General features: G+C 41.6%; 1 protein-coding gene across 9 annotated transcripts in view; it reads right to left on the bottom strand.

The window, feature by feature from the left end:
- The window catches only part of ELMO1 (engulfment and cell motility 1), a 596918-nt gene that overhangs the window by 280046 nt on the left and 291986 nt on the right, over positions 1-24886 (bottom strand). For all 9 annotated transcript variants that reach the window (XM_082632561.1, XM_082632562.1, XM_082632557.1 and 6 more), the window contains one exon: positions 13508-13612. In XM_082632561.1, coding sequence (XP_082488687.1) covers positions 13508-13612 — 105 coding nt within the window. The remainder of the gene's footprint in view (positions 1-13507; positions 13613-24886) is intronic.

Genomic DNA, 24886 nt, shown 5'->3' on the forward strand with positions numbered 1-24886 from the left:
CAGATTGCTAATACTGGCTGGACTCTGGTCACATGAATACAATTTAAAAATGAAAGTCAGCAGTGATTCACCCAAGTATAAGCATCAGCATATCTGGGGCAAGCCCATTTTGGGCCACACCAATATAACTGCTAATTTGGTTTCCATTCCAGAATGGACAAAGGCCAGAAGGACAGCCGCAGCCAGGGAGATTATAGCATATTCCAGATAAAAATCTGTTCTGTGGTATCCTACCTTGGGGTGACTGGCGATCCGGCCAGAAGGCAGAACACCAGAACGCACTCAATTCGGATACCGATTTAACAGATATGTGCTGAGTGCCTTCTGTGTGTCCGCCACTGCGCTGGCACTGGGGCACAGGAGAGACGCAGTACACAGTCCCTGCCCTCATGGAGCTTACACACTTGTACAGGTAAACAGGGAATAGACACAAAGGTAAATTTAGAGTATGTAAACAAGCATTACATTTGGAGCAAAACAAAAGAGGTAAGATGGACAGGGAGTAAAGGGATGAAATTACGGCTTTATATTTGCTGGTGAAGAAAGGCCACCCTGAGCCTACAGCAAGCGAGGGAAGAAGCTCCCTGGCTAACTGGGGAGCAGATTCCCTGGAGACGAAGAAGCAAGTACAGACATACCTTGGAGATATTATAGGTTTGGTTCCAAACTGCAATAAAGCGAATATCAAAATAAAGTGAGTCACACAAATTTTTTGGTTTCCCAGTGCACATAAAAGTTATGTTTACACTACACTGCAGTCTATTAAATGTGCAAAACAATGTCATCTTTAATTAAAAAACACTCTACTGCTAAAAAATGCTGACCAGCATCTGAGGCTTCACCAGCATCTGAGCCTAATCTTTTTGTTGGTGGAGTGTCTTGCCTTGATGTTGATGGCTGCTGACTGATCAGAGTGGTGTTGCTGAAGGTTGGGGTGACTGTGATAATTTCTTAAAATGAGACAACAATGAAATTGGCCCCATTGATTGATTCTTCCTTTCATGAATGACTTCTCTGTACCATGCAATGCTGTCTGATAGCATTTCACTCACAGCAGAACTTCTTTCAAAATTGGAGTCAGTTCTATCAAAGCCTGCCACTGCTTTATCAATTAAGTTTGTGTAATATTCTAAATCCTATATTGTCTTTTCAATAATCTTCACAGCATCTTCATCAGGAATAGATTCCACCTCAGGAAACTACTTTCTTTGCTCATCCATAAGAAGTAACTTCTCATCTGCTAAAGTTTTATCATGAGATTGCAGCAATTCAGTCACATCTTCAGGCTCCACGTCTAATTCTAGTTCTCCTGTTGATTCCACCACATCTGCAGTTACTTCCTCCACTGAAGTCTTGAACCCCTCAAAGTCATGCATGAAGGCTGGAATCAGCTTCTTCCAAACTCCTGTTAATGTTGACATTTTGACCTCTTCCCATGAATCACAATGTCCTTTTTTTTTTTTTTTTTTTTTTTTGCGGTACGCGGGCCTCTCACTGTTGTGGCCTCTCCCATTGCGGAGCACAGGCTCCGGACGCACAGGCTCAGCGGCCATGGCTCACGGGCCCAGCCGCGCCGCGGCATGTGGGATCTTCCCGGACCGGGGCACGAACCTGTGTCCCCTGTGTCGGCAGGCGGACTCTCAACCACTGCGCCACCAGGGAAGCCCCACAATGTTCTTAATGGTATCTAGAATGGCAAATCCTTTCCAGAAACTTTTCAGTTTATTTGCCCAGACCCATCAGAGGAATCACTATCAATGGCAGCTATAGCCTCACAAAAATGTATTTCTTGAACAACAGGACTTGAAAATGGAAATTACCCCTTAATCCATGGGCTGCAGAATGGATGTTGTGTTAGCACACGTGAAAAAAACGTTAATCTCCATCAGAATTCTTGGGTGACCAAGTGCAGTGTCGATAAGCAGAAATATTTCGAAATGAACATTTTTTTCTGAGTAGTAGGTGTCAACAGTGAGCTTAAAATATTCAGGAGACCATGTTGTAAACAGATATGCTGCCAGCCAGGTTTTTTTCTTGCATTTATAGAACACAGGCAGAGTCAACTTAGCATAATTCTTAAGGGCCCTAGGATTTTCATAATGGTAAATAAGCATTGGCTTCAACTTAAAATCACCAGCTGCATTAGCCCCTAACAAGAGAGTCAGCCTGTCCTTTGAAGTTTGAAGCCAGGCATTGACTTATCTTCTAACTATGAAAGTCCTAGATGACATCTTCTTCCAATAGAAGGCTATTTTGTCTACGCTGAAAATCTGTTGTTTGGTAGAGTCACCTTCATTCATTATCTTAGCTAAATCTTCTGGATAACTTGCTGCAGCTTCTACATCAGCAATTGCTGCTTCACCTTGCACGCTGATGTTATGGAGATGGCTTCTTGCCTTAAACCTCACGAAGCAAACTCTGCTAGCTTCAAACTTTTCTTCTGCAGCTTCCTCACCCTCTCAGCCTTCACAGAACTGAAGAAAGTTAGGGCCTTACTATGGATTAGGCTTTGGCTTAATAGAATGCTGTCGCTGGTTTAATCTTCTATCCAGACCACTAAAACTTTATTCATATCAGCAGTAAGGCTGTTTCACTTTCTTATCATATGTGTGTCCAATGGAGTTGTAGTTTTATTTCCTTCAAGAAGTTTTCCTCCTAGAGTCTGTCATACAGAGTGAAGTAAGTCAGAAAGAGAAAGACAAATACTGTATGCTGACACATATATATGGAACTTAAGAAAAAAAATGTCATGAAGAACATAGGGGTAAGACAGGAATAAAGACACAGACCTACTAGAGAATGGACTTGAGGATATGGGGAGGAGGAAGGGTAAGCTGTGACAAAGCGAAAGAGCGGCATAGACATATATACACTACCAAACACAAGGTAGATAGCTAGTGGGAAGCAGCCGCATAGCACAGGGAGATCAGCTTGGTGCTTTGTGACCGCCTGGAGGGGTAGGATAGGGAGGGTGGGAGGGAGACGCTAAAGGGAGGGGATATGGGAACATATGTATATGTATAACTGATTAAATTTGTTATAAAGCAGAAAAAAACAGATAAATGAATACTACACTGAAACAATGGAATAACAACAATAAAAAGAAGTTTGTTCCTTTGCTAAAAAAAAAAAAAAGTTTTCCTTTGCATTTACAACTTGCTGTTTGGTGCAAGAGAACTAGCTTTCAGCCTATCTTGACTTTCCACATGGCTTTCTCACCAAGCTTAGTCATCTGTAGCTTTTGATTTAACGTGAGAGACATGAGACTCTTCCTTTCACTTAAACACTTAGAGGGCATTGTAGGGTTATTTAACTGGCCTAATTTCAATATTGTTGTGTCTCAGGGAATAGGGAGGCCCAAGGAGAGGAAAAGAGATGGGGGAATGGTCAGTCAGCGGAGCAGTCAGAACACATGTGTTTATCAAGTTCACCATCTTATACCGGTGCAGTTTGTGGTGCCCCCAAACAATTATAATAGAAACATCAAAGATCACTGATCATGGGCCTCCCTGGTGGCGCAGTGGTTGGGAGTCCGCCTGCCGATGCAGGGGATACGGGTTCGTGCCCTGGTCTGGGAGGATCCCATATGCCGCGGAGCGGCTGGGCCCGTGAGCCGTGGCCGCTGGGCCTGCGCGTCCGGAGCCTGTGCTCCGCAGCGGGAGAGGCCGCGGCAGTGAGAGGCCCGCATACCGCAAAAAGAAAAAAAAAAAAAAAAAAAAGATCACTGATCAGGGCTTCCCTGGTGGCGCAGTGGTTGAGAATCTGCCTGCCAACGCAGGGGACATGGGTTCGAGCCCTGGTCTGGGAGGATCCCACATGCCATGGAGCAACTGGGCCCGTGAGCCACAATTACTGAGCCTGTGCATCTGGAGCCTGCACTCCGCAACAAGAGAGGCCACGATAGTGAGAGACTCGCGCACCGCGATGAAGAGTGGCCCCCGCTCGTCACAACTGGAGAAAGCCCTCTCACAGAAACGAAGACCCAACACAGCCACAAATAAATAAATAAATAAATAAATAAATTTTAAAAAGATCACTGATCACAGATGATCATGACAAATGTAATAATAATTTAAAAGTTTGAAATATTGCAAGAATTACCAAAATGTGACAAAGAAACACAGAGCGAACAGGTGCTGCTCAATAGACTTGCTCAATACAGGGTTGCCACAAACCTTCAACTGGTAATAAAACACAATATCTGTGAAGAGCAATAAAATGAGGTATGCCTGTACCAGGCCCAGAGGTTGGAATCACCTGGGATGTTCAAGGTAGATAGAATGCTATGCACTGATCTGTGTCCCCCCACAATCTGTATGCTGAAGATCTAACCCTCAGTCTCCCACGATGTGACTGTATTGGGAGACAGAGCTTTTAAAGAGGCAAGTAATTTAAAATGAGGCCATCAGCATGAAGCCCTAATTCAATATGACTGATTCCCCTATACGAAGAGAAAGAGACACCAGGGATGTGAGTGCATAGCAAGATGACCACGTGAGAACACAGCAAGTAGGCAGCTGTCTGCAAACCAAGGAGAGAGGCCTCAGGAGGAGCCAACCCTGCAGGCACCTTGATCTCAAACTTCTAGCCTCTAGAATTGCTAAAGGATATATTTCTATTCTCTGAGCCACCCAGTGTATACTGCTTTGTTATGGCAGTCCTAGCAAACTAATACTGAGGTTCATCAACTTGATAAAGAACACCTATAAAAACTCTACAGCTAACATCATACTTAATGATGAAAAACTTGACTCTTTCCCCCTAATATCTGGGTATTCCTTCTTACTACTCCTATTCAACTTCTTATTGGAAGTCCTAGCTAATGCAATAAGATAAGAAAAGGATACAAAAAGTATAGAGATTGGGAAGGAAGAAATAAAATTACTGGTGCACAGATGACATGATTGTTTATCTAGAAAATTTCAAAGGAACAACAACAAAAAAACCTCCTGTAACTAACAGGCAATTATAGCAAGACTGTAGGTTATTGGTTTCATTACATCAAACAAAGTACCACATTAATGCAAGATGTTAATAATGTGGGAAACTGTGTGTGGGAGAGGGACAAAAGGGGATATGTGGGAACCCTCTGTACTTTCTGCTGAACTTTTCTGTAAACCTAAAACTACCCTAAAAAATGTTGTCCATTATTTAGAAAGAATTAAAAAGCCAGTGAGGTCTATAACACCTTCCAGTTCAAGACACACAGAAGAGAGGAGATTCCCAGAAATCTTTCCCCTCTTAAAGGGACAGGCAGATGTGAAGGGCAGCTCTTGGAACTTCTGCTCTACAACATGGCACAGCAGTTACAGCAGAAAGGGGAGAAGCCACAGCAAACCCGCAGCACAGCAGCTACTGAGCCCTCCACAATGAAGGTAGAAAATGCACAATTAAAGGGGGAAGCTTGGTCAATGACAGCAGAAAGGAGGCAGCTTGTCACTGAGAAGGTACTCAATAAATATTTATTTAACTAATTTAGTGAGACCAAAAAAATGGACAATGTGGACTGAGAAAGAATCAGTTTGGAGAAACAATGGGAAGCTATTACTGGGTCTAAGATAGAGACCCCAGGATAGCCACTGTTGACTAAGGGTTTTGCTGGTACCCTAATGAGGGACAGTGTCAACCACACATAAGGCTGTCTGTAGTTTCTAACCTTGAAATTCACACTGGGCCTAGGTTTGCACTGTGTCAACTGCATATAGTTCATTCTATTGGTTGGTTACATTTTTTCTCAAGCAATCCATCAATGTGTTTTAAAGTCTCACTGTGTTTTAAAGTTTAAAAAAACAGAAACAAAAACAAACAAAAAACCCTCAGATAGCTAAGTAAAAAACTCTAAACTTAATACCCAGCTTGGGCTAGTAGAAAAGGAGAATGAAACAAGTAACTACCATGTTTTAGACCTGCTTCAGACTTCAGGTACTGAAGCCAGTACCAAACGAACTCAGCTGGTGAGAACTCAGAGTACAAGCACTGTTATATCCAGCCGTCATTAATGGATGTGGAAACTGCCTTCCCTCCCTCTGATGATGGGCCTTCTGAGATAAAACCAAGCCCATGCTGAAAAATGATCTCATCCTGAGGCCTGAAGCACTCCATTCAAATCACTGGTTTTCGAAGTCAGAAATTCTGCTTGCCAGCGCAATTAGTAAAAAGCTAATCACACATATTCACATTCTCAAGGGGTCCTGATTGTTTGGCAATAACAGCTTGGTTATTCTCAATCAACAAAATTAATGTCACTATTTTTAAAACATGAAAGAAAACTACATAAAAACAAGCCTCCAGGCTGTGGACCTTGGTCAAAGAAAGAAAAAAAAATTAAAAGTAAAGAATAAACTATTTAAATGAATTATTAGACAAAGATTCATTTTAAAGTCCCAGCAAGGCTTTGCCTTGAGGTCTTTGTTATTCTATGGATGCTATGCTCCAGATCACCTAGAAGGAAAATGTCACTCAAACAAACAAAAAAAAAGTTTCCTTTACATGAAACTGTGTGTTTAACTGGCAACATATAATTTCATTTAAAAAAAATTAGGAGCAATTGCTGCTGAAGCCATTTCAGGGACAAGGGGAGGGAAGGATCTGTCAGCACTATGGGAACAAAAAAAAATGATGTGCCACCAAGCTTTATTCCAATCATTTGCTTCATAGTTAAGTTTAATTACACATTACACACGGTCTTGTAATTATGTCGCTTGGGAAACTGCCAATTTCCCCCTTGAAATGTTAAAAGTTCCTTAATTTATTTTAAAGGCTCAGCATTGCCTCCATCAGCACCCCCCTTAGTACATGAGGGATACTTGGTTTCTGTCCCCCTTAAAAGGGCAGCAGGAACTCCATTGCATGGTCTGACGCACAGCGCAGAGGGCTGACTGTGCTGAGAGCCCCGAGAACAGTAGGCCTGTGTATTTGTAATAATATCTGATGACTTTTTTCTTTAATATTTACAACCAGAGAATTTGAGAAGCATGCCTAATCTTTTCCTCTACACTTGGGAGGTTGAAATTAAAGTCCTTTAGTCTCAGCAAGGGAACAAATACCCAACACAAGATGAAGCACCTGCTCTCTGGGAGTTGACAACAAGGATGGAAAGACAACAAACATTAAGTGCAGAAATATGAAACCCCCAGGAGAAGGGACAGTAATCAAGTACAACTTTATGTGGAAAAGGAAAAGGCAAGTAAAAGAAGTTAAGCACCTACTGTGTGCTGACAATGCATTCAGAACTTCACAAAGGTCATCAATATCATGGCCACTAAGTCAAGCCCCTCAAGTACCAGGCAGATAACTAGAATTCATAAAGCAGCCAGACAGAATATAATAGGGAGTCCCGGGGTTCATGGTTATTTGGAAAGGGAGTTCAGGTAATTCAAATTCTCTTCCCTTTAAAAATACCATGCCAGGGCTTCCCCGGTGGTGCAGTGGTTGAGAGTCCACCTGCCGATGCAGGGGACACAGGTTCGTGCCCCGGTCCGGGAAGATCCTACATGCCACGGAGCGGCTGCGCCTGTGAGCCATGGCCGCTGAGCCTGCGCATCCGGAGCCTGCGCTCCACAACAGGAGAGGCCATAACAGTGAGAGGCCTGCGTACCGAAAAAAAAAAAAATAAATAAATAAATAAAAATAAAAGTACTGTGCCAGTTGAGCAAAATACATCCTTAGAACTTACTTGAACTGTGGCTGCAACCCCTATATGAATCTATGAACCCCTAAAATGCAGAGTGTGGACACTGGAAGCAGACTTTTGTCTTAAATTTAGCTCTAGCACTTCCTTCGCTGTGGGTAATCCCTGCTGTGTGTCAGTTTCCTCATCCACAAAATGGAAATAATAACAGTGTCAACCTCACAGTGGTGTTGTGAGATATTAATGAAAGTGTTTAGCATACTTGTTATCTCACAGCAAGCTCTATGTTTGCTATTATAAGTATGTTTATGCCCTCTGACATAGGAAAAGTTGAAGAGTTTCCCTAGAGTAACTTTGAACCTGAGGTGGGCCTCAATGGACAGAGAGATATACATACCGGAAGGAGGGGGGTACCAAAGCTACCTTATCTTCCCACCTCTGGGAGCACTGAAGAGAAGATTACAAATAATGTATGTGAAATATTCAAAATACAGTAAAGACTTAAAAGATGGCAGCTTTTCTCATGCTAGGTCATCTCATAGCATTTTCTTGTCAGTACTGCCTCAAGAACAAGGCCTCTCATGTCCCAGCAGTGAGTTAGGGTCTAAACCATTATTTCTCCCAGCTATCTGTAAAAAATATTGTTTACTATGTATGCATCATGAGGAGGAAGAAAGGTTTTAAAATAGTGTAAACATACTGACATTTTTTCATCTGTTTAAAAATGGCTACCATAAAAGAACCTTGAGAAAACAACTCTTAGGTACAAATAGCCATCTTTTCCCATAATCTCATTTACTTGACATATTATAAATATTTCTGTTCTGATTTGGTATGATACTAAAAACACATGTGCCCTGGCTCACAACTGCATGAAACCATTGAAATAAATCTTGCTTTTGAAGGCATTTCTATTTTCCCTTCTCAGGAAATTCATTCTCTTCTATCACAGTCACCCAGTGTGCAAATATATTCCAACTGGATGAGATGTTGACTGTAAATTTTGAGGGATGTTGAGGCAAAGAACTTCAGGGCACATAAAGAACAAGCCGTTTCCAGAATTTACTTTTAATTTTGTTACTAGAAGGCTTGAGATCTTATAAATTGTGTAATTAGTTCGGTGGCAACCTCATTAAGGAAACATTGGGAGTTCTCTGGTCCCTAGTGGTTAGGATGCCGGGCTTTCACTGCCGTGGTCTGGGTTCAATCCCTGGTTGGGGAACTGAGATCCCATAAGGCGCGTGGTGTAGCCAAAAAAAAAAAAAAAAAAAAAAAAAAAATTACTTATAACATAGCACCACACTAAATAAAATATACAAAAAGGGTTAAGTTTGTTCTTTTCCATATTGACTCAACATCAGAATATTTCTCTAAGAGGTAGTGCCACTGTTTAAAATTAGGTCCCTGGGGAAGGAAGCAAGTCCTAAGTGATCGTGATATGGTTAAACAGTATGATAATTTATAAAACAGTGAAATGTTTATCTGCTCAATATAGTGTAGAAAACTGCAAATAAGTATCAGGTAAAACGGTTTTATGACTTGATAGATGTGCCAAGGATAGGTCACATCTAAAAATTCAGAAGAAAATTTTAAAAAACCCAAGGGGGAAAAAAAGAAAACAAGATAAAACAAAACAAAACAACAACAACAAAAATTACACTCTCTTCCTTTGCTTGCTGGTCTGTATTCTGTTACCTAAGAACTAGACCCTGCTGTTCTTATTGACCACCACTGCCCATATCTCACTGCCTACTAGAAACATCCACCTGGACAGTTGTCCCATATGCATATAGTATCTGGATGTCTCCAAATGACCAACCCCTCAGACCCGCAGATCTAGTTCATCAATGACACCACCATCCATCCACTCAAGCCAGTATCTCCCTTTTCCTTGGATAGAGTCTAGTTTACCTTAGCTCCAAAATAATTCATTCAAACTGCTTCTCCCCAATGTCACAGCCACTACCCTTATCAGGTTACCATCATTTCTCTATAATTTCCCCAATTTTATTTTTGCTGCTAGTCTTGATTTCTCACATTTGTTTTCTGGCAGGAGAGTGATTTTTCTAAAATTAACTCTCATCCTCTTTACTTAAAATAGTTCAGAAATTCTTCACTGCCTTTGGGTTAAGGCACAAGCGAGCACCTTAATACAGTGTGGAGGGTCCCTAATGAACTAGCCCACATTTGCCTCCCAAGCCATGATTGTATTTGCCACTCCCTGTCTTAACCATGCTGTACTATTTGTGGTTCCTTGAACAAAGCACACACCTTTATGCCTCTGTTCACATGTTTCCCTCTGCTTGGAGTACTCTCTCACATCCCCCTTCCCCTCACCTGATAACTAGTACTATCCAACAGGCCTTAGTGTAGATGTCACTTCATTTTCTTTTTTTTTTTTTTTCCCGGTACGTGGGCGTCTCACTGTTGTGGCCTCTCCTGTTGTGGAACACAGGCTCCGGACGCGCAGGCTCAGCGGCCATGGCTTACGGGCCCAGCTGCTCTGCGGCATGTGGGATCTTCCCGGACTGGGGCACAAACCCGTGTCCCCTGCATCGGCAGGCAGACTCTCAACCACTGTGCCTCCTGGGAAGCCCTAGATGCCACCTCTTTTTTTTTTTTTTTTTTTTTTGCGTTACGCGGGCCTCTCACTGTTGTGGCCTCTCCCGCAGCAGAGCACAGGCTCCGGATGCACAGGCCCAGCGGCCATGGCTCACGGGCCCAGCCGCTCTGCGGCATGTGGGATCCTCCCGGACCGGGGCACGAACCCATGTCCCCTGCATCGGCAGGCGGACTCTCAACCACTGCGCCACCAGGGAAGCCCTAGATGCCACTTCTTGAAGGAAGTTTTACTGACCTGACTCCCACATCTGTGTTTATGACTCTCCTCTGTGCCCCCAATATCACTCCTGCCAAACAAAATCCATTCTAAGTGGCTTGGAAAGTGCTGGCATTTAACTCTTCCTCCAACTACCCCTCCTTCCATCGCTAGACAGTAAAATCCTCAATGACAGGACTCATGAGTGACTTGTTCCTTGGGGAATCTCTATCCCCTCCCTCACTGCAGGCCATTTGATAGTTACTCAGTAAACACGTGCAGCTTGAGTGCCTGAAAAAGAAAAAAGATCCACAGACAGAGTCGTGAGGATTATGTGCATTTGATGGGCAGGCAGAGGGAGAGAAACCCATCAGAGAGACTAAGAGATGCAGCCAAGGAGAGAACCAAGACAGACAGCAAGGGCTGCAGGCAAAAAGGGAGAACTGGCCAATGGAAACAGTGTCCAGTGTCCATGGGAGGACAAAGAAGATGAAGGAAGAGGAGAGAGCTCCCCATGTAGCAGGAGAACAGCTTCTAGAAAGTGATGGGTGCAAAGTGTTGAAAAGTGAGCGGCAGGTGAGTTAGAACACGGGGTAAGAAGACAACTTGGAAAAATATACATTGAGGGAACAGGATAGCTGGAGGGCGTGGGCGTGTCAAGGGCAAAGAGGGAATATGTGTGTGTGTGTGCACGTGTGTGTGTGTGTGCGCACGTGTGTGTGTGTGTGTTACAATTCCTTTTGAAAATCTCAACCATAAATCTGACTGGCAAAGTGAAAAGTGAGACTATAGATTTAGGTACAGAATACGTGTTTATTGAATGAAAGATATAAATAATAAATGAATAACTGCATTCAGACAGGAAATTTACCTCATCAAAAAAAGGAAATTTCATCAAAATGTAAGCTTATTAAAAAACCAAGAGCCCTTCTTTATGCTTCAGAAAAGATCACTCAGCTCATAGATCAAAATTTAATTAGCAGTCTGGGGTGACCATTTTCATTGTCTCCATCACTATCTCACTACCACTGGGACATCTGTTTTCATAGTCACCACAAAGCTTCCTTGCAGAATGCCTCAGCTTTATATATGATCCCCTAACCCCATTCATTCATGTAAATAGCTTTAGCTTTCCATGCAGCATTTAATGGTCCCAAAGTCAGATGGGACACAGAACATACTAGGAAAGGAACACTTTCGAGAAAACATTCCTTTCTCAGCCTAACCAGAAAGAAACTGCATGTGGACAAAAAAGTCCACACCTTTCTTTTCAAATAGGATTTTCTTTTAAGTTCCCATCAGATATAAAGTTCTGTCAGGTTGCCATGGTATTAATTTCACTTATGACAGTTTAGAGAACACAGTGAAGAAAATGGGCTTAAAATATTAAATTACTCTTCTTGAGACATATGCTTCTTATGCAATTAACAATACATTCAGAATCAATACTCTCTAACTTTAGAAACATTCATCCACAAACATTAATCAGGTAATGCTAAATTCAATTTCTGCTAGGCTTCTTCTTTTCACACTCAACTCTCTGAGGCTATACCACAAGGTATCTCAAAAATATTAATTTACTTACTGTGAGAGCAGATTACATTCCTAGAAAAAAATCTGTGCAATAAATATATATACATATAAACCAAATTAAACTTTTATGAAAAAACAATTTTCTTATGGAAAATTGCATTTCTAATCAAATACCTGAGAAGCACATAACACCATTCAGAGAAATGCATAAAATCCTTCATATAATTAAAGTACAAATAATGTTTCAATATACGTCAAAGCTTGTCAAATTGCATATATAGAAAAACAGATAAAGTTAAAATATAGTGCTTACAGGGAATTCAGACCTGGCATGACTTTTTTTTTCAAAGGGGTCATTACTGAGTAGGACAGTTTTTCATGGTGCAGGCTGTCCCATGTTTTAGAGGGCTGTGGCCAGTAGCACCCCAATGGGCATGGTGACTACCGAAAAAACATGCCCGCACATTTCCAAATGCTCCTTGAGGGACTAATGCTCCCTAGTTTGGAGAAGAAACTATAGCCCAGTCAAAAGGAATGGCCCCATTTGCATTACCAGGTAACGACAGTGCCAGGTCTTGAACCCTGGTCTCCAGAAAGCCAGTGCCAAGAGGGAGCCAACGGAGAATATCAGAGGCACAGGCTCATACCTTACTCTGATTTCAGCTTTACTCTTCCTGCATTAGGATATCCATTCATCGAATATTTTCTAAGCTTATATCTAGTCATCATTTTAACCACTTGCCAATGCCCTTGTCCCATTTATTAATATCCTCCTTCATCTCAATCGTGGATCTGTATCCCTCGCCCAACTGAATCTGGGCTCCTCTCCCTGGGGACAGGGGACAGGGGTCAGCACAAATCCAGGGCCTCCAGTGGAGCAGCCTTGACTCGCAGGCCTTCTCTGTCACTGTCCCTATGCTCCAATTCATTCACACTTTGTCCTTCCCGTCCCTGCTCTGCATAGGCAGGTGGCACCTTCTATTTTCCTCAGCCCCACCCACAAAGGCATTGCCTTAGTAGCTGGAGTTTCACTAATCTGTTATGAAATGAGAGAAGGCATTTCTCATCCCTCCCCATCCCTCCCACACTTCTCTTTCTGTTTATCTGATTGTATCTCCAGCATTAGATTGAACAAAGCAGTGCTAGACAGAATCCTGGGCCTCTTTTCAAGAAGCCAAATAAGTCTAAGTGTTTTTCACTAACGTTGGGATCATGCAGGTTTTTGGTAGATAGTTTGTTTCTCTTCTTTGTTATTTAAGGCTAAGAGTTTTTGTCATAATCAAATGAACTATATAAAATATTTTTCCAATATCTAATATATTTTTAAATGTCATGTGAAAAAATTAAAAGTTAAAAATCCCTATTTTGGTGCTCTTTAACTTCATTTAATTTTCATTTTTACTTTACTAAGTGACAAAAGCCAATCTCTGGGGCCACTCATCTAAAAGTAATCCCTCCATATCCATAAGTGTGAAATTCGAATTCAGTAGGAAACCTACAAGAGCTGAAAGGGGCTGCGTGCTTACCCGAATGTAGGCATCCTGGTGGTGCTTGGCAAAGTAGAGCATATTGTCCAGAGCTAACATCCCAGGAGGTGTCTGGGTAAAGTCCATGGCAGGGTTGACATGATTCTGTCATTAAAACAAAATGTTTGATCAGGTTAATTCTTCAGCAGATTTCACCAACCGTCAGAGGTCTGATTTCCCTCCAGAAGACCAAAGTACCACAAGGCAAGCTCCGAATAATCAAGTAGGATGACATTTGCTATCTCCTTGTGAACTGATCAGGGTGGCAATGAGGGCTTCCTTCTACAAGTGGAGCAAAACCAGCTTCTAGACCCAGGGTTGGGAAACTCAGCTGAAGATCGAAATATGGGATTATTCTTAGACATGTGACACTGCAGGAAAAGAAAATAATGTAAAAACTGTATTTTTACATTATTGGCTGTGCTCTAGTGGAACCAACAGCATTTGGGGAGAAAAACCTGGGATGAAGCCACATCTCTGCCATTTACCTTTTTTCACCTTAACTTCCTCATCCTCGTGTGTGAGGGTTAGGTATGGACACACCTGTCCATGGTGTTTGTGAACTTTCCAGACTTACACAGTCTGTAGGTCTCTGAGCACAGGCACTCTATAAAATTCACAGAGGTCCACAGGGTCCTAACATCTGCCTACTTGGAGGGAGTGTTCTGGCCTTGTGGTCACCCACACTCTGCCAAGAACCACAAAGACAAACAATAGTTATAAATATGCCCAACAAATTCTCCATATGCTGGAGATCACTCAGTAAACACCACGAGACCCCTATTCAGGGCAGTAAATCACTCTCCACCGCTAATTGTCTAAAATGATGACCAAGATCTGTCCTGAAAATTCAGATCTAAATGGCTAATGATTTAAGGGAAGTCATTCTTATGTTCAAGAAATGGAAAAGTTAAAGAGATATTAAAGAAAACTGCTCTTACCTCATAATCTAGGTAATTTTTATGAAAGGACATATTTTTGTTTTCTTCCTGAATATTTCTTAATAAACAGCTTGGCTCTCTGATTTGCCAGGGAAATTTTGGTCAACTGTAATTTTTTCTAATTTAAGTACAGGAAGGACATTTTGTTCACTTGTTCAAGGTTCAAACAACCCACACTTTTCTACATTATTCAAGAGTACACAGAACCTGTCTTTTCCATGCTGATTTGAAATTTTTTTATGAGCTAATAAACAACATCTAAAATTATAGGACAGTGGTGCTGCCTACTGGCCACAGTTCCACAATTTCCAGAGCACTCCTGTCCATATCTGTATAGCAAGTTGGGTCAGTGTAGTGACTTCAATATTTTATTTTAGCATTTTATCCTGATTTGTTTGTTAAGATGTTGGAAAAATTTTAAAATACAAAAGTATACTACTTATGATAAGAAAGGTATATTTCATAAAACAAATATAATTGTAACAAAAATGAAAATCACTGGGCACATCAAATGAAGTGGGTTTCAGCTTTAATCTGATACTCATTGGTGTAAGAGGCTCAGGTCTGTATTCAATAGTGAGGGGATAATCAAAATGCTGGAAATAAACGATCAGAGATTTAGTCTCAGAAGTAAATTGCAATGAAAGATTTTATGATATTTTCAGTTCTTAAGAAAAGAATAGTAGAACTTCCCTCATTATGCATACATTTATTATTTTGACTTTGATACGTTCGATTTTCATGAACACAAGTAACATAAAAATGTTAGAATTTGCTGAGTACTTTCTTGGGGTTAGCACTAGTTTGGGTTTCATATGTGTTACCTCATCTGATAGGTGGTGGGCACTATTGTTAGCCCCATTTTATTTTATTATTTATTATTTGTTTTTTAATAATATGACCCTGTTTTATTTTTTTAATTCTGGAGTACAGTATTCCAAAATGTTAAATGGTTATCTCTAGGTAGTGGAACTATGGGAGATATTTTTATCTCATATTTTTTTCTTGGCTGTAATTTTTATTGAAGTATATAGTTGATTTACAATATTATATTAATTTCAGGTATACAACATAGTGATTCAATATTTTTATAGCTTATATTCCATTTAAAGTTTTTATAAAATATTGGCTATATTGCCTGTGCTGTACAATATGTCCTTGTAGCTCATTTATTTTATACATAGTAGTTTGCACCCCTATGCTGCCCCTCCCTGCTTCCCTCTCCCCACTGGTAACTACCAGTGTGTTCTCTATATATCTGTGAGTCTGCATCTGTTTTGTTATATTCATTCGTTTTATTTTTCAGATTACACACATAAGTGATAGCATACAGTATTTGTCTTTCTCCGTCTGACTTATTTCACTGAGCATAATACCTTCCAGGTCCATCCATGTTGTTGAAAATGGCAAGATTTTATTCTTTTTAATGGCTGAGTAGTATTCCACTGTGTGTGTGTGAGATTACACACCACATCTTCTTCATCCATTTATCTGTTGACGGCACTTTGGTCGTTTCCATATCTTGGCTATGCTGCTATGAATGTTGGGGTGCATGTATCTTTTTGATTAGTGTTTTTGTTTTCTTCGAATATATACCCAGGAATGGAACTGCTGGATCATACAGTAGTTCTATTTTTAGTTTTTGAAGGAACCACCATACTGTTTTCCACAGCAGCTGCATCAATTTTATTGGCGAGGAAACTGCAGCTCAGATGAGATAAGAAGCTTGCCCAGGACCTGGCAACTTGAATTTGGCAGAGCAGGCAATGTCTTGCTTGGACAATATGTTTCAGCATGCTTCTGTCCATACCTTTTTCCTTACCACCAGTTTATAAATTGAATGCATCTGTTTTAGTACTGCCAGCATTTAGACTTTATATAGCCTCAGAAAAACTGATTTGAGAAAAACGTAGGCTAATCAATATCAGCTGCTACACAGCATGGTCCAGCCAACAAAGGAGAGTGTGCCAAATATAAGAGAGAAAAATATGGCATTTATTTCAGAGCTATTTCTAGTGTTGGTCTATGAATCTATTCCAAAAATAAATACACAAAAAGGAGATCAAATGAGAAAAATTAGTTTCTCTGAATCTTGTTTGAACAACCCCCCAAAGCTATGTGTTAGTGAAGTTGACCAGGGAGAAGCCCCCCATGGGTTAAGAATCATCAGGCTTGTTTGAATTGTGCTCCCAGGATGCCCTGGAAGCCTCTTTGTATCAATCACACACCTCCTTAGGCACACAATGGGGGTATCAAATAGGGCACTGCTGCTTTCTAAGGTCTTACAGTTACGAAACAGTATAACACATTTTTAGAGTTCTTTTAAAGATCCATATGGCTATTTAGCAAATAGTCCTAATAAAATAATGCCTGCTATGTGGCAGGTGTTATATAAAGCACCTTGCATATGCTAACTTTTAATCCTCATAAAATTCCCACAAGGCAGGTCCTATTATTTTCCTCCTTTGACAGAAGGAAACTGAGGCACTGAGCATCTGAGTAGCTTGCCCAGAGTTTCAGAGCCAGTATGTGGCAGAGCCGGAATTTGAACTCAGAGTACAGGCTTTTAACCAGGGTTTTAGGGTCAAGTTTTTGCTCAACCAGACGCCACTGGGAATTTCACAAAGATGTCTAGTGCAGGTTCCCCATTGTTGTGCTTCTCCTCAATCAACATGCTTTGCTCAGGCAAAGTGGGTCTGTGATCCATCCTTTTCAATAAAAGCTATAATCTCTCCATCCCTCCCAGACATAACAAAGTCTCTCTCAAGTTCAACAAACCAGGTCCTATTGTCTCCAACAAACAGGCTCTTAATTAAACAAAAGCCAATTAGAAAATTGCCTTCGATTTTCTATGACTTGCTCTAAATTATGAAGTGTCACTGCATTTTAGATGAAAAAAATTTTTTGCAGTTGTGGGTGAACTATATTCTTTTTTTCTGTCTCTCTCTTTTTTAACTCTGAGCATCACTTTCCCAGCCTCTCTCTCCTTGAAATGATTGTTTCCTTTTTCTCTTTTGGTTTTAACAGCCAGCAAAATAATTTTACAAGCATAGATTTTGATAACGGAAACAGTATAAGAATTACTTGCCAAAACATTTGAGAGCTTTCTGTACTGTTACAAAAATACTCTGAGAACCCGGCAAGGCCAACAGACCCCCGCTCCTTCCTTATTTATGAGATGCTCTGGATACAGATTTATTTTCTTTTCTTGTTCCATGTTATTTTTTTCCACCTGTCTTGAAATGGAAGCTGCAAGAGCTTTCATAAATGACTTGAAAATATCCCTTGTTTTACTGCAAAGCCTGTGTACCTCTGTACATCCTTCTGAAATGCCATTTGTTAGAGCCTGTAGAAGTGTTGCTCTGTGAATCACATCAGACAGCTCTCAGCCCCTGGAGAAAGGAGGAGCGGCCACCTCCCTTTCCAAAGCACCAAGGTTTTTTCACTTTCAGAAAATGGTACCAACCAACTGAAGATAGCACTATTTATTTAAAGTGAGCATCCTATATGGGGTTTGTGTACAGAGTTCCTAAAGATCTGTTTCTCTTCTGTTACACACATGTCAGTTTTTTACTTGAATTATTTCAATCGCACATTCAAGGTCTACGACAGAGAATCTTTCAACCTTCCAGGACCATACATTAAGGCCATTGGAGAGTTGGAGTGGACCTCAAATATAAACTAGGCTTGTCACCTTATTTTAAAGTTGAGAAAACTGAGTGCCTGGAGAACAGCAGTGCTCAAACTTGAGCAGGCATCTGAACTGAATCTCCAGGAGGGTTTGTCGAAGCACCAATTGCTAGCCCCACCCTCAGAGTCTCTGATTCAGGTGGGTTGGGGAGAGGCCTGAGAATCTGCATCTCTAACGAGTTCCCAAGTGATGCAGATGCTGCTGTCTGAGGACCACACTTTGAGACCCGCTGATGGCTGGAATGGCACATCTCACATAGCACGGGTAATATCAAAGTAAGATCTAGAATCCAGATCCACTGATCTCTTGAATCCCATGCAGCTTCTACTATAGCATGCTTTGAACTGACTGGTTCCAAAGTTCAATGCATTTTAAATATACTTGCTGTTTATCTGCTTTGTGCTTTGGCCTCTTATTGAGAAAACTGAAATTTCCTTATTCAGAAAAAGGAATTATAATTTAGAAGCCTCTCACTTCTCCTACTTCTCAAATTTCTGACTAAAATAATATTATTAGTACCTCCACAGGGAAGGTAGGAAACTGTAATCAGTCAATATTTTCTACTCTTGAATGCTTCCTGGTTGGGGAAGCAGTGCCAGCACTAGCCTGAATGATTTGTAAATGATCTGTGTTTCTCAATTACCAATGCCATGCTAGTCCTTCATTAGTGTGGATAATAAAGAGATGATTACAATAATGCCTGCCAGATGGCATATCGCAGGGAAAGCCTTGGAGGATTTAGGAGTTAATATTTGTGCTATACAAGTGCCTACATTTGCTGAACAAATATAGCATTAAAAGCAACCTTTAAAACAAATCACATTGAGTGAATATTCATTCAGTCTAGGAAAGGCCCTATCAAAGCTCTTTCTTGAGGCTGGTAGTTTAAGGTCATGTTCTCCAAGGGGAAGCAGGGTTTGATGGTTGCAGCAGATCCCTTGGGAGCTGTGCCACATTACATGTGCCTCCCACTCCTCCCCTCCCCACTCAGGAGAAAGGGTATGTGGGTGTTTCAACAGGCTCCTAGAAGAGCACTTATCCACCTTGGATGCCCCTGAAAATCCCCTTGAGAGCTCTGAAAAATCCTGATGTCCAGGCTGATACCCAAAATCAGTTAAATGAGAAACTTTGTGGTTGGAAACCAAGCAACTGGACTTTTAAAGCTCCCCAGATGATTCCAAAGTCCAGCCAGGGTTGAGAACACTTTCCCCAATCAGTGGGTCTCAAATTTGAACGTGATTGGAATCTCTTAGAGGGTCTGTTCAAACAGATTGCTGGTGCTGTCCCCCAGCCTCCAGAGTTTCTGGTTGAGTAGGTCTGGGTAAGCCCTGAGAATCTGCATTCATATACGTTCCCAGGTGCTACTGATGGTCTCTGGATCATACTTTGAGAACCTCTGCTCTAAAGCCCCAGTAACCCAATGCAAGAGCATTCTAGGGATCTACACCCAACAACTGATGGAGTTGGAATCTTGATTCCCTGTATCGAAATGTTTGGTTTGCAGCGGCTTTTATTGGGATGCCTGCTTTAGGGAGGACATGCACACTCCGAGCTGACACAGGCCCGGCACTCTCTCACCTGGCTGCTTCACACATTTATATAAGGAGGTTCTTGACAGCATCCGACTTTGTGACCCCCAACATGGATCAATGTTCCAAAGAGTCCTAGACGTAGCCTTTAGACACCTTCGGATTCTGTTCTTGGTCTCTCTCCAGTAAATTCAATAAAAATGAATAGTTTGGATGAATTCAGAGAAGGCAGCCTACTAAATCTGACCTAAGAGTGGGCAAGGTGGTATGCTGAGGGGCAGAAAAATAACTGTGACGAGGGACAGGTAGGCGTCGTGCCAGGCACTCCAAAGGCGTGATTTAATTTAATCTTCCCAACTACCCAGTGAGGTGAGTTATTAATGAGGTAAATGTTATTATTCTCTTCCTACAAATGAGGGTGAGAACTTGTGACTTGTGCAAGAGCATGGTTAGAAGTGGCAGAGTCACCACTTCAGCTCTGCAGCTTTTTTTTTTTCCTATTTAGGTTCAAAAGGCCTTTGGAGAATAGGAAGATGGGCCCCATTAGCAAGAAGAAGTTTAATCAGTGAAATGTAACGTCCCATAAAAATATTTTTTTAAAAATTCAAAAACACATCTACTACAGAACAAGGGAAATCTGGCTTACAAATAATTCATGAGATCTCAGCTCCACATCATTAAAATTTGATTCTTTTAGGTAAAGCACTAAGGATCTGCATGAAAGAAACACCCAGGAAGATGTTAAGGGTTCAGGCCAACAGATTCTAAACTACCTGGCTTCCGTGCCGTACCTCCCCCTCAGCTGTTCATTCTCTTCTCCTTGCCTGGCCTCTGGAACACCTCTGCTAGTCTCTCTCATGTCATTCATCCACCTGCTACCCTTTCGTTCTCCCGACCTTCAACCTGGCTCCATCTTCCCTCCTTTGGCAGGTCCACAACTAATCTTTGGGGGAATACCTCTGGTTCTAGAGCTCTGGGACCATCCACAACTACGCACTATCACCAGGACCCCCTCCCTGGGCTTGTTCTGCAACCTAGGAGAGTCCAAGACCAATCCTCTTATTAAGAACTAAGAGTTAGAGTTGGCAGTGTAAGTCCAAGATGAGTCAATTCTGAGTGGCAGTCAGGAGGCTCTGACAGGCTGGGATTTATTAATAGGAGAACAGCAAGAAGAACAGAGGAGGGTTCCACCGACAGGGCCCAGCTGAGGCCACATTTGGACACAACACACAGTTCTGGGGGCTACACTGGGAGCCAGCTCCTGACACACAGGAAATCATGTACAAAAGCATGGCCAGGAAGAAGCAGAAATATCTAAACAGTAGGGTATATCAGAAAAGTTCGAAAAAAACCTTTAGATATTTAGCCGGGGGGAAAAAAGTATATGTGGTGGAGGTAGGATGGGGGTTGTGAGTTGGTCCACTACTGTCCTTAGGCATCTGAAGGACTGATATTATTGTGTGGGCAGCTACAGGAAACAGGATTAGCAGAGAAGTGAGTTTTTAGAAATATTGAAGCAGGATGTCCAGCAGGAATATTGTCCAGAGAACTAAAGGGTAGAGAATTGGAGCAAATGACCTTGAGATACTTTGCAGCCCCTGATTCATTCCTTCTCTCATCAAATAATTTTGGATTTCTACTACTGTGCAAGGCACCATGGGAGACAGACATAATAAATTTCATCCAGAGATTAATTTAAAACAAAATAGTACTTGTCTTCACGAAACTTCTGTCTCAGAAGTGAATTATTAAAAGCCTTAACAAGGACTTCCCTGGTGGCACAGTGGTTAAGAATCCACCTGCCAATGCAGGGGACATGGGTTTGAGCCCTGGTCCGGGAAGATCCCACATGCCACAGAGTAACTATGCCCGTGTGCCACAACTACTGAGCCTGTGCTCTAGAGCTTGCGTGCCACAACTACTGAAGCCTGTGTGCCACAACTACTGAAGCCCTCAGGCCTAGAGCCTGTGCTCCTCAACAAGAGAAGCCACCACAATAATAAGTCCGCGCACCGCAACGAAGAGTAGCCCCCGCTCTCCGCAACTAGAGAAAGCCCGCGCACAGCAACAAGACCCAACGCAGCCAAAAATAAATAAATAAATTCATAAAATTTAAAAAAAGCCTTAATAATATAGCTTTGAAATATGCACATATGCACACACACAAACACACACACCACACAGGCATAAGTAACTTCACACATGCACACTGTGGAAGCTCTCACATAGAAAATTCTGGATTTAAGGCAAATTTCCTTAGTTAAAACACAATGTCCTTTTTAAAATTACTCTCAAAAGGTCAGGAAAGGCCGTGCAGTGCTGTGTATTCAATTCATGAAAATCTGGACTCACTCTCACTTCATTATCTTGAAGAAGCAGAGTTGAGACTTACCGAAGAAAAGAGTAAACTCCAATATTGTTTATTTGGTATGTTGATTTAACAGTCAGTACAAAGAATTACCATGAAGATGCAATTAAAATGCCTTGGGAATAAATCTCCTTTAAAATGAAGCTGGTTATGGTTAAAAAAACAAAGTCTTCATGAATAATGAAATAATGCTGTCAAGGTTTATAAAGATATCTGCAATTTTTCTACTGAGCTGAGTGCATGCCAGATTATAAACGACCCAAGCACTGTGGCTTGTGCTAGCAACACCCTACTCTTTCTTCCCTTAAGTCCCAGCTCCTTTTTCACCAATCTTTTTAGAGCTCCCTTTTCGCCTACCTTTTGTAGTTTTAAAACAGGAAGTGGACTAGCACCAGTTATGCAGAGTGGGTTTCTCTGTCTCCCTTTTTCACTCATCCCCAGGAAGAGCACAGGCTAAAAGTTCCATCAAGGGACACAGAATGGGGCTTCCCTGGTGGCGCAGTGGTTGAGAGTCCGTCTGCTGATGCAGGGGACGCGGGTTCGTGCCCCGGTCCGGGAAGATCCCACATGCCGCGGAGCGGCTGGGCCCGTGAGCCATGGCCGCTGAGCCTGCGCGTCCCGAGCCTGCGCGTCCCGAGCCGCGCCCCGCAACGGGAGAGGCCATAGCAGTGAGAGGCCCGCGTACCACAAAAAAAAAAAAAAAAAAGGACACAGAATGTGTGCTACCGTCACGCCAGGGCTGGTCTAGCTAGTCAAGCTGGAAACCTGTTCCCTCCAGCCCAGCAAAGCTCTCCAGGCAGCCTCTGGTAAGGGAACCACCACGTACATGGCAGATGAAACCTCTTTGCCACGATGGAGCCAGGAGCTGATCAAGCTGCTGCTGCTACTAATGGACTCTCAGGAGGTCAAAGGGATGCACGGGCTGTGTACTGCTGCCCTCCTCCAGGGTCTAGCACTGCATGGTGCTAGGATAGAGATGGTGATAACAACTTTAATCATGGAAGTAGCAGCTAACACACACACATAATGAGTGCCAAGGACTGTTCTAAGGCACGGGTTACTTTGGCCCACAGGCTAAGTTGGGTTTACCACTCAACTTTTGTAGAGTTGTGAGTTTAAAAGTTTCATGTCTTTTTTTTACCTTTTTAAAATCTTTTTTTAATCGGAAAATACTTATCTCTGACACGTGAAAATTACATGAAATTAAAATTGCAATGTCCATAAAGAAAGCTTTGTTGCAACATACCCATGCTCATTTATTTACATATTGTCTGCACCTGGTTTTGCATTTGGCCTACAAAGCCTAAAATATTTACTTCCTGACCCTTTACAAGAAAAGTTTGCCAAACCTTTTTCTAAGTGTTTGTTCTCAAGGCAATTTAATGAGTTAAGAAAATCAGTCCCGGGCTTCCCTGGTGGCACAGTGGTTGAGAGTCCGCCTGCCGGTGCAGGGGACACGGGTTCGTGCCCGGGTCTGGGAGGATCCCACATGCTGCAGAGCAGCTGGGCCCGTGAGCCATGGCCGCTGGGCCTGCGCGTCCGGAGCCTGTGCTCCGCGACGGGAGAGGCCACAACAGTGAGAGGCCCACATAACGCAAAAAAAAAAAAAAAAAAAAAAAAAAGAAAATCAGTCCCTCCTTAACCAGAGTTAAAAATCTCAATTAACAAAGAAATGCTAATGTTTTGCTACCTGCACAACATAAGCCCTTTGTAAATGTTCAGTGTTTTGCTCCCCTGGATAATATCGTAATGATTTTAAAGATTCCCAAGTTTTAGCTGGACAAAATTCTGTGTCTTGCAAATGTTATATTGAGATGAATCTTTTCAGTAGCCTTAACTTGTTACTCAAGGCCTCATCTTGGTGCCTTTGGGCCCCTTCCCCTTGCTGACCAAAGGCAAACCTCGGAGGGGTTCTTTTATATAAGACCTTTATACTTTTATATACATTTTTATTATTTTATATACCTTTATATAAGACTGCCTGTAAGTCTGATGAGTTAGGGATCTGGATTGTGTCTGGTAAGCATTCTCCTGCTTCCCCCCTTCAGTGCAGCTCTTGTAAATGGCAAAGTCTTGGCTTTTAAATTTGGACACTGTGGTCCCTTTTTCCATACCAGAATAAGTAGAATTCTTATGCTTATTTTAAAAATGAAGAAACTGAGGTGTAGAGAGGTTAAGGATCCTGCCCACGTTCACACAACCACTATGCTTGAATTTGAACCCAGATGTACTAGAGTCCATTTCTTAACTACTATTCTAAAAGGATAATTGGCTACCTATGCAGTGGGCGGGGGGGAATCACTTGATGGAATACTACACAGCCTTTAAAAATTATCTTCATAGAGTACTTAGTTATCATAAATGAAAAAATAGGAATATAAAATATATGTTGTAGTTTATATAGAATTTCAATAGTAGTATATATATTCCTTGGCATTGTGTATTTTATAGAGTACTCTCTATATAATACATTCTTATTACATTATATATATATATTACATATATATGTATGCAATATCAAGATATATATTTAGCATATAATTGTGAGTTTTCTAAAAAATGCTTTTAAAAACTGGAAGGAAATTTACCAAAGTGTTAATAGTAATTATTTGTGGTGGTGGGAAGGTGGAAAATTTTTTTCCTACCTGTCCATATTTTTCTAATTTTCTCTAATGAGGATGCATTGATTTTTACTTATATTTGATCAGAGGTGTGCCCACTGTTCTCTAAAAGGAAACAGAGACCATCCTGCAGGAGAACATGAGATACAGTTTGGATTCTTACCCTGGACCCTCCCAAGCCTTTGCTGAAGCCCTCCCTGCAGCTCACGTCCAGCTGTGCCCAAGGGAT

The sequence above is a fragment of the Mesoplodon mirus genome (genome assembly GCF_964341445.2).
Source record: "Mesoplodon mirus genome assembly, chromosome: 9".
Classification (NCBI taxonomy): Eukaryota; Metazoa; Chordata; class Mammalia; order Artiodactyla; family Ziphiidae; genus Mesoplodon; species Mesoplodon mirus.